The 10,738-nt window shown below is 38.4% G+C and overlaps 1 protein-coding gene across 1 annotated transcript in view; it reads right to left on the minus strand.

Moving 5' to 3' along the window:
* Nucleotides 1–10,523, minus strand: part of LOC120529878 (uncharacterized protein C18orf63-like) — a 78,034-nt gene extending 67,511 nt beyond the window's left edge. Inside the window, exons 1-6 of the mRNA XM_039754096.1 lie at nucleotides 10,508–10,523; nucleotides 9,064–9,209; nucleotides 8,456–8,534; nucleotides 6,389–6,445; nucleotides 6,189–6,300; nucleotides 5,300–5,341 (exon numbers count right to left, since the gene is read on the minus strand). Coding sequence (XP_039610030.1) covers nucleotides 5,300–5,341; nucleotides 6,189–6,300; nucleotides 6,389–6,445; nucleotides 8,456–8,534; nucleotides 9,064–9,206 — 433 coding nt within the window. The 5' untranslated portion in view covers nucleotides 9,207–9,209; nucleotides 10,508–10,523. The remainder of the gene's footprint in view (nucleotides 1–5,299; nucleotides 5,342–6,188; nucleotides 6,301–6,388; nucleotides 6,446–8,455; nucleotides 8,535–9,063; nucleotides 9,210–10,507) is intronic.
* Nucleotides 10,524–10,738: the final 215 nt, after the last annotated feature.

The following is a 10,738-nucleotide window of genomic DNA, read 5'->3' on the forward strand; positions in this document are numbered from 1 at the left end:
CATCCAATCGCGTGCCTGTCAGGGGGAGGGACTTCTGGTCCGTGGCCATCTTGGCTCCACTTCTGCGGCGGCGACGTGCTTGCCAGCAGCCTTGCTGTTGCCAGCGCCTCTGGAGCTGCAGCGTCTCCTCCTCCGCAGCCCTCGCGGCTGCCACCGTGCTGTCGGAGCCCGTAGACCGGCATGCGCCCGCCACTGACTCGGATCCGGGAAGTCCCTGCCTGTAAAAGCGAAAACACGCCCGGCTGCCACTAGGCAGGGAACTCACTTCCCCGGACTCGTCCAACCAAGGAAATCTCCTCGGCGTAGCCTCTCTTTACGCCATGCCATCCCGGGCGCCTCCGGCCACGGCGTGCATGGTGGAGACCGCTGCCCCCTTGTCATGCATGCCGCCCGCCCGCATCAGGGAAAAACGGCCTTCTTGTGGACCCCTGGCGGTCCGTGGGGTTCCTCTACCCCGCGGGGCTGTGTGCACGCAGCACCCGTGTGTACGTGGGTGGGATCCCCTGCTGCGCCGGGCCATCCACAACAAAATTGTTATTTACAGGTCCCCGTCTTGAAACAGGCGGAGCATCCTGCCGGCTACGCCAGATCTGACACAAACAGGCGGACATGTTGTTAATCACCACCACACGTATTTATTTACAATTATTATGTACAATTTACCGTCACTCAGTCTCAGTCTTGTGCACAAATACCCCAACACACAGTCCTGGCCACACAAATGCCTCTTCTTCAGGCCGCCTCCACACTTCGCTTGTGCCTTGTCCTTCTTCCACCCGACTCCAGCCCTGAATGAAGGGAGACGACCCCTTTTATATTCACCCAGATGAGCTCCAGGTGATTCCCAACACTCCTTCTTGCCACGCCCAGCGCGGAAGTGCCGGCTGTTCTCCCGGCAGCTCTCTGGGTGTCCTCTTAAATCCACCCCACAGCACTTCCTGGTGTGGCGGAAGTGCTGAGGTAACAGGTCCTCAAGGCATTGGGGCGCCTCCTGGCGGTGACCACGGGCCCCTACAGGGTGGGGCTTCCATGCCCTCAACCCGTGGCCCCCAAAGCAACCAGGATGGCGGCCCCCACGTGATCCAGGGTGGGCGCAGACCCACATCCGGTCCCTCACAGCGTCCCGGCCGGGTCGTTGCCCCTGGCATCCCTGACAATATACACACATACATATATATCTATACTAATAAAAGGCAAAGCCCTCACTGACTGACTGACTGACTCACTCACTCACTGACTCATCACTAATTCTCCAACTTCCCGTGTAGGTAGAAGGCTGAAATTTGGCAGGCTCATTCCTTACAGCTTACTTACAAAAGTTGGGCAGGTTTCATTTCGAAATTCTACGCGTAATGGTCATAACTGGAAGCTATTTTTCTCCATATAATGTAATGGAGTTGAGCTGGATGGCCGTGGCCATGGCCGTGTGACATCATCACACCTCCCACGTAATCACATGAACTGACTGTCAACGCAGTACGTACAAAACCAGGAAGAGCTCCAAAAAGCGCTGAACAAAACATGCATTATATAATTGAGAAGGCAGCGAAACAATAAGAAGCGAGCGACTGACATTTACAACCATATTCATGAGTGCTGCACCTTCGGAAACAAAGCATGGTGTAAACCTTTAAATTAAGTTCATAGACAGGCTGCCGCTGGTGTTTGTCATGCTCACGGTAATGTGGGATACAAGTTTAATGAGAGGACGCAGGATATAAACGAGAGTTTTGATCACTTTGTAACTAAGTTAAAATTGCAGGTGAAAGTCTGTGCTTATGCAAATTCCGAGAGACTGTGTTTGTGGGGGATTGACAGTTAAGGCGGGTGGGGGAGTCACGTCATCAACTCCCCTCCCATTTACCTCATTTCGCTCTGATCTAAGCTCCACGTCTAACTCCGTCTTCCGAAGCAACTTCGTCACACTGCCATGAAATACTCACAGAAAAATCCACAAGTTAATACACACGCTGTCTCTAGAGTTTCTCCACACTCAATGTATTCCTCGCGTCCCCTTTATACCCTCTGATCTCCCATTTCAATTCAGATGCCTCCAATTTCCAGTAAGGCTCTGCTGCGCGATGACAAGTAATAAGTCTCAGGGACAGACCCTACAAAACGATGCCATTGATTTCAGGCAAGATTGCTTTTCTCCTGGACAACTATACTTGCATTCTCAAAAGTGACCTCGCGCAGCTTCGTCATATTACAACCGGAATGCTGCCAGAAACTTTTAAGTGCCTTAAAAGGTCTTACTTAACATTAAATTAAGCCGTGGACATCGCAACATCACACAGGAGAGCAGCTCACGTGAACTTACTGAACGCAGTACGAGTGATCACTTCCATGCATCAAACCTGTTCAAAAAACACATTACACAATTGACAAGGTGATGACTTTATATGGCGTTCGTTTATAAAGCAGCGGAGAGGCTGTGTGAAGGCAACTACACAAAAAAAGCAGCAGAGCGCCACACTCTGAATGTATTCCGGGCATCACCGTTATACCCCCTGATCTCCCATTTCAATTGAAATTGATTTGTTGAATTGAATGTAAGTTAAATTTAGTCATCATAAATTTTTCTTCACCATAGAAATTTAAAGACTAAGCACAGGTATTTTGCTAGTATATATATATATATATATATATATATATATATATATATATATATATATATATATATATCTCAAAATATCCGGGGCTCACAGCGGAGAAGTAATGTGTTAAAGAAGTTATGAAAAAGAAAAAGGAACATTTTAAAAATAACGTAACATGATTGTCAATGTAATTGTTTTGTGACTGTTATGAGTGTTGCTGTCATCAAGGATTTGATTATCATTACTTCTTTCAATCAGGTTTGTATTTGGAGGATGTGTAGTGTTCAAGTTACATTCCGTGAATGCAAACCGTTGTAAAGATATCAGGTTTCATTCATTACTGCATCAATAAACAGCTCGTCTTCCTCTTTATTTGAGACATCACACACTGCATGCACAGGTTTTTTTTTACACTGTCTTCCTTTAGCTGGACATTGACTTTTTCCACCGTGTGCTTTGTTTCCATAGTAGCTGCACTTATGAATATGCTTGTATGCATCACTCGCTTCATATTCTTTTGCTGCCTTCTCAATTGTGTAATGCTTATTTGTTCAGCGCTCTTTGGAGCTCTTGCTTTTTGTCTGCCTACTGCGTTCACAGTCAGTTCACGTGAGTCGCTCGGACTACATGCATCAAAGGTTCTGAGCTCTGCTTGTGCTATCTTGTGCAATGTCCACGGCTTTATTTAATGTTAGCTAAGACCCGGCACTTAAAAGTTTCTCTCGTAGTTTTGCTGGATTTGTGCCAAACACCACCCTGACCATCTCATCTTCGTTTCCATAAGCACAGCCCTAAACCCGCGAATATTTAGCGGTAGAGTGTTTCTATTGGATTGCCGCTGACGGACAGCCTTATATGGGCAGGCACTCAATTACGTGGGAGGCGTGACAATGAGAGAAGCAACTCCGCCTCACACGGCAACTGAACTGCAGGCTATGGCCGGTATATATGTACATAAGTAGGTTCCAGTTATGACTGTTATGCGAAGAATTTCTAAATGAAACCTGCCTAACTTTTGTAAGTAAGCTGTAAGGAATGAGCCTGCCAAATTTCAGAGTGAGTCAGTGAGTGAGTGAGTGAGTGAGTGAGTGAGTGAGTCAGTGAGGGCTTTGCCTTTTATTAGTACAGTGATCCCTCGCTGTATCGCGCTTCAACTTTTGCGGCTTCACTCTATCGCGGATTTTAAATGTAAGCATTTCTAAATATATATCACGGATTTTTCGCTGGTTCGCAAATTTTTGCGGACAATGGGTCTTTTAATTTATGGTACATGCTTCCTCAGTTTGTTTGCCCAGTTGATTTCATACAAGGCACGCTATTGGCAGATGGCTTAGAAGCTACCCAATCACAGCATGTATTACGTATTAAATAAAACTCCTCAATGATATGTGATGTGCTTCCCGAGCGGTGCTTGATTGTTTGCTTTTCTCGGCCTCTCTCACTCTCTCTGACATTCTCTGCTCCTGATGGAGGGGGTGTAGCAGAGGGGCTGTTTGCACAGAGGCTGTTTGCCTAGAAGATACTGACGCTACTCTAAAAATGCTAATAGACTACCTTCACATTGCTCCCTTCTTTTGCGGCTGCTTTATCGCGGTGCGCATACTTAAAAGCCCAACAGCACGTATTGATTTTTTGATTGTTTGCTTTTCTGTCACTCTCTCTCTCTGACATTCTCTGCTCCTGACAGCGCTCCTTTGAAGAGAAGATATGTTTGCATTCTTTTAATTGTAAGAAAGAACTGTCATCTCTGTCTTGTCATGGAGCACAGTTTAAACTTTTGCTTAAAGGGTGTTATTTCATGTCTAGAGGGCTCTAATAATGTTAACAGTGTGGGAGAGTTTATAAGGGCTTAAAATATATAAAAATAACCATACAAACATATGGTTTCTACTGGAACGCAACCCCCGCGATCAAGGAGGGATTACTGTATAGATAACTTGCTTTGTAAGGTGCCTTGAATAAAGGTGTCTGCTAAATAAATAATAACAATAACAGTATCAAGACGTTAAATGCATAACAAAATGAATGCTTCATTTTTTAGATCACTATCCAGTTCCCCCTCCCGCAATCCTTTATGTCCTACCCCCTGAAAATGACCTAAAAACCTAAACTGAATACCAAAAACAGGTAACAGCTACCTTTTTTCTCAATACTAAAAACCCGAACTACTACACATCAAGTTCTAAATTGCATTATCCTGCATATGCACCCAAATTTCATAATAATATGTCCAGCTGTTTTTGCATAATATGTGTTTTGATTATGTTATGTTTGCACTTATGTTCCTGTCTCCTAATTCACTATTTCCTTTACCTGTGTTTCCTTAAATTCATCCCTGTATCAGAACAATGTGGCAGTGGGCACACAAACAGAAAGAAATACTTTTAAATTTATTAGTATATACTGATATTTGTTTAAAATGGTTTTTAAAAATATGACAGTAGAAAAGGCTCAGCTGCAAAGGAAATAAACTGTATAAACAAAATAGACACATTCCCTTCATGTGCCACACTATGTTCAAGGATCTGCTGAATGACATATGACACAGGGATTTCAAGAAATGCAAATATATGCATGGAAAGTTAATTGCATATTCCATTGCTTATTGCACTTCTTGATTTACCATTGCAGTGACTCTCCTACTTGAATTCTGAAAATAAAAATACAAATCATTTAATAAAATGTACTTTTAAAAAACTTACCAATAGCATTCTGTTTTCCACTTTCTGTCATAAAATTCACTCCTTAAATACAATAATATATGTTTAAAATGCAGTCTCTGCTGCTTGCATAAATAAAATGACAGCTTCAGAGATAATGTGTTAAACCCATAAAATAGCCAAGACAGGAAAGTGAGAACTGTCAGTTTCTAGCCATTCAGTATGATTAATACAATACATTTTATCAATCTTTCTTGCCACAATTGGAAAACATGCTGTTAAACAGGTGTAGAAAATAAATATATAAGCATCCTTAAAAAAAATTAATTTTGGAACAATGTGGAATAGAATTCATCCTAAGTTTGATCAAATTAGTATTAAGATGATTTCAACAATGAATGTCCTGCATGTATCAAGGAGCCATAGCCAAACTATATACATTTATCCCAGTGTAATGGTGCAAAAATATTGAGTGAAGATGACACAGAGAATGTTCCTTTAAATAAATGGCTAACGGAAAATTGGTATTGACAATTTTTCCACAGTATTGAACATATTGTCACCCTGGACCAAAAACTGTTTGTGTGAAATTCGCTGTGTCACTCTAGCTCATTACGAAAATATTCCAAGACAGTAAACAGGGGGCTAAATAATCTTTTGCAGTGGTGCTCCTAACATAAAAATACCTGTTAAATTAAAGTAGTATTGCCATACTATTTCACATTTCAGTTTTATTTTAATATTATACATTTTGTTTTACTTTTTGCTGTCTTAGTTTTCTTTCAGTTGTACATACTTCATCACATAACTTGAGGAAACCATTTTTTTTTCCTCCAGGCAATCTTAAGTTCTTTTATTTCTTTCATAATTGTAATGATTTCCACGTCATCTAAAAAACTGTTGATTGAAAAAACCTTGTTAGTAAACTAACCTTGAATAAGTAAATGGCCAGCTTTGTTCCAGTTCGGAGCAAGTCTTGCTATAAGTGTATATGACAGGCATGTCTGAAGATCACCAGGAAAAACTCTTTTAGGAGAATCCATCTGTCAAAGGAATAACAAGTAAATTAACAAAAGCCTTTTAATATTCAAAGACACATAGTATTATAAAAAAGAAGAAGATGGAGCTTACCTGAACTTCATGTCTTTGAGTGTAGGCCTGCATGTTTCCAGTTTTAAAAAACTGTGTCTGTAAAAAAATTTGTGTAAAATACTTTCCCCAGTCTTCTTATTTACATATTGTTGACAAAGAAAATGATTAAAAATTAGTGGGAATTTTAAAGAATTGCACATTTTATTAATGAAAAATTATGGATATTAAACAATTTCAGCCTTCAAAGCAGTTGTTAATCTTTTTTGTAAAAAGTTATTTTGTTACAGTAAGTATATACATGCAAATTCAGGAAATTCTAAACTACACAACCATAGGAAACTTCAACATATAGTACATATTCACATACAAAGATGCCAGAATAAAGTTACCCTTGATTTTTATTAAGAACAATGTATTTTCACATATTTATGATATTCTAAACTTGTGAACAGTAAGATTAATAGAAAATATAAAAAGTAAACGCGCGTAACTATATGCATCCTTGTTGTATAGAAATCTTAACTGTTCCCTAGAAGAGGTGTGTGCTACATTTAACAACTAAGGAGTGAAAAAATTAGACTAGTCTAGTTTAAGCCATACTCAAAAACTAACTAGAGCACTGAAGAAAAAAACAGATGCAGCAAAACTAAACAAACTAAAAAAAAAATAAATTATCCTCTTCTGTGCCATTGTCAACAGTTTCACATTCAGACAGAAACAAGAACATTAAAACAAGCTTGTACCAATATTTCCCTTTTACTCCAACATTTTTTTCTCTTTCCTGGCTTTCTTCCTTTAAATAAACCCTGTGTAATGTGGCCTTCTGTTCATTATCTGACTGCTACATGATAAAAGTCTGCAAGGCCACTTACTGCCTTATCTAATAACCTGCTTACATCCGCTAGAAGGCTCTGAATTCTTCTGAAGGCTGCTGGGTTTTCTACTTGAGCATGCTTCACCATGCCTAAAGGAAGCATGTGAGACAGGGGTTATTCCTGTATTTTGCTCAGATCCTATATCTTAACAGAAAACTTGAAATGAGATTTTTGATATTGGTTTAAGACGGACATTAGCATATATCAAGTGCCACCCCTAGTATTTGTATTTATTTTCATTTATATAATACATTTGACCCTAAATTGGTTTGAGAGTGTTATGTTATGTAAATAAATTCTAGGAAGCTTTCTTATTTCTGGTGCTTAGGGTTACTTTTATATAATTTACAGATGCTAAACCTTTTACCTTTTTCAACCATGATTTCATTCACACCCACTGAAGATATTTTCTTTTGAGTATAAGGTGGCTTGGGTAAAAATTAGTGTCACCAAAACCTTTGAAGGAAATGACTGAACTGATCTTTATAGGTGAAGGAGGAACTGCTATCATTAGTGAACCTGCTCATGCAACTCATTGTTCTCTTACAAGACTAAAAACTACCTTGATGTTGGAATATTAGGGTAATGTAATAATAATTAAAATCAATCAAAACATTTTTCACAACTTTAATTCATTTTAATATTTTGAGTTATGACTTTGGAAAAAAAGATGCAGGTGTATAAATTTAGTGTTATCACTGCATGTACATAAAAAGTAACAATTCAATGCTAATGCTAATTTTATGCACCATCATCTTTTTCACCTAAATAACAAATATTGTATACAATTTGGAGAAAGGAGACCGGGGCTCACATCCCGGATCCTGCATGTGTGGAGTTTACATGTTCGCCCAGTGTCTGTGTGGGTTTTTTCCGGGTGCTGCTGTTTCTCACCACAGTTCAAAGACATGCAGGTCAGGTGGACTGGCGTCACTAAATTGGCCCAGATATATGTGGGAGCAATGGACTGGCGCCCTCTTCACGGGATGTTCCTGTCTTGCGCCCTATGTTTGGTGGGTTAGGCTCCAGCTTCCGCAAACCAGTTAATTATTAATTAATTTAGAAAATGATATTTCAATGATGCCTAAAGACCAAAACTCTGTTGAGTTCAACAAATCTAGTTTTATTTTTGAGCAAGGCACAAACCAAACCTGAACAGGTAATCAGTACATCATAGTGTTCATTAATGAACTACAATATAAAGGTGGTCTATTCTATTTTTCATACTTACAGACATTATTGTGATCAGTTCACTACAGGTTTCTTGCACTGGAGAAACAAGAATGTCAGGAAAAAGGAGCACAAGTTCTCTAAAACAAAAAAGGAAAAACAGCCCATCAGTAATTTCATTAGGTGTCAACAGACTGTAAGTGTTCACCTATATACTGAATGGTTACAATTTATATGTTTCTGGAGGAAGCCAATATAAGCAAAGAACATTAAATAATATTACTACTTATAAAACCCATTTAAAAATCCTTATACCTTCAATTTCAATAATCTATATATATATATACAGTATATATATATATATATATATATATATATATATATATATATATATATATATATATCACAAAGTTGTTGTTAGCTCTGGTGGTGTCCTCCTGTTTCTATGGAAAGGAAGTTAGGGTGAGTTTTTTTGGTTGTTTGTTTTTTATAAGTACTCATATTATTCTTACAAACATTAAGTTAACTAATTATTCTAAATTGTCCCAGTATGTTCTGGGACATCCCTCACTTATGATTGGTTCTTGCCTTATGCACAATACTGTCAAGTCAGGCTCAAGTCAGAAAAATATTTCTAATATAAATAATTTAAGAGTAAATCAAATGCACCTGCATAATTTCATCTGTTTACTTCTAATGTCATTGTTTGAAGAGTTACTTGAAAAAGATATCCTCACAGTGCACAGTTTTCGAAATTCAGGTAAAGACACAAAAAACAGAGACTTCTGATTTTTGCCATTAGGGTCAGCCATCACCTGACAGTAGAGAGGAAAACAATTAATAATGATATTCATGCTCAGTAAAACAAAATATCCATTGTATCATGATCTGTGAAATTAAAATTGGAGCAATAATGACATAATAATAAACCTTAAAAAAAATAAAGCATATTTTTCTTTTTCTGAAATGCAATAGTCCAGAATATGCCATAATCATGCACAAAAGTACATAGTATTTAAATACTATGCCACAAACATACCTATTTTGTATGTCTTTTTCATGCATTGCTTTTAAATTTTTATTATTGCTGTCCAGGAAGTTTACTTTCATTCTACTGCTCTCAATGAAATATCTACATTCTGTGAAATGAAAAATTTTGGACCAACAAAAATAAAAAGTAAAATAAATTACTGATGAGTCTAAAGTACTAAATAACTACTGAAATCTGTACATTATACAGAAAAAAAAATACCAAAAGAAGACACAGAGTTTCTAGGTGTTATTGCCCATTGAGGTTTGATGAAATTTAAAAATTTAAATCTGATAGGCACCAACCTCAAACTTCCATGAACTGGATAAACAGATTATAAAATATACGAGCTGTATGTGTGAATGAATTTTTTGAAATACATGCTTAGGTCATATATTGTGTGTCCCAAACAACGTATATATATATTTTGAACGATTATAAATGAAGAGGTAGTTTTGAGCGATTAGACCATTTTTAAGGTTAACGGCTCAAATTAATAAAGTATCTATCTATCTATCTATCTATCTATCTATCTAATCGCAAATACTGCATGTAGCTACTGGGCAATTTACAAGCCGCGTGTCACAGAGGCACACCACGTGAATTTTCGAAAATAAGTACAAATGCGTGAGCTGGACAACTAGCAACGGCGATACATTTCTTAATGTATTCTAGAGCCGGAAGGAACACACATATCCAACGTTTATGTCGGTTGTAATATCCGTGTAAGTAACAAAGTCTACTTAGATATTATTTGCTTTATTTCTGATAAAATGAATAATATTTCACTCACTAAATTAAGTAAATAATAGTTTGCTTTCCTGCGGTCATTCTTGGATTGTTGATGATGAAAGCACATTTTCTATTCTATTTCTACTCCACCAGCTCACGATTTCTTCATACTTTTAATACTATACAACTTCCTGTTTTGCTATGCCACATACAACTTGCATTGCCACAGTTATGTGCAATATAATATTATCAACATTTATTGTACACTACAAATCTTAAAATAACGCACGAACGATTAGTATATAACTTTTAAAAATAGTAATGCAGACAAATACCCCGCCGCGTACTTACTGAAATTAAGAGACTACGTTTCTTAGAGTGGGAGGTCGTGGGCGGGAAGGCATCCTATTGGCCGAGGAGTCTATAAACCATCGAAACAGAGAATTTAAATGGTTCAACATCCTGCGGATGAAAAGAGCGCGAAAGGCCGAGATTATAAACGAGGGAGCAGATGGACGCAGACGCGTACTCGTGCTTTTTAGCAAATACGCTATTAGTTAATTTAATGGATCTTTATATTCA

The sequence above is a fragment of the Polypterus senegalus genome, chromosome 5 (assembly GCF_016835505.1).
Source record: "Polypterus senegalus isolate Bchr_013 chromosome 5, ASM1683550v1, whole genome shotgun sequence".
NCBI classification, from domain to species: domain Eukaryota; kingdom Metazoa; phylum Chordata; class Cladistia; order Polypteriformes; family Polypteridae; genus Polypterus; species Polypterus senegalus.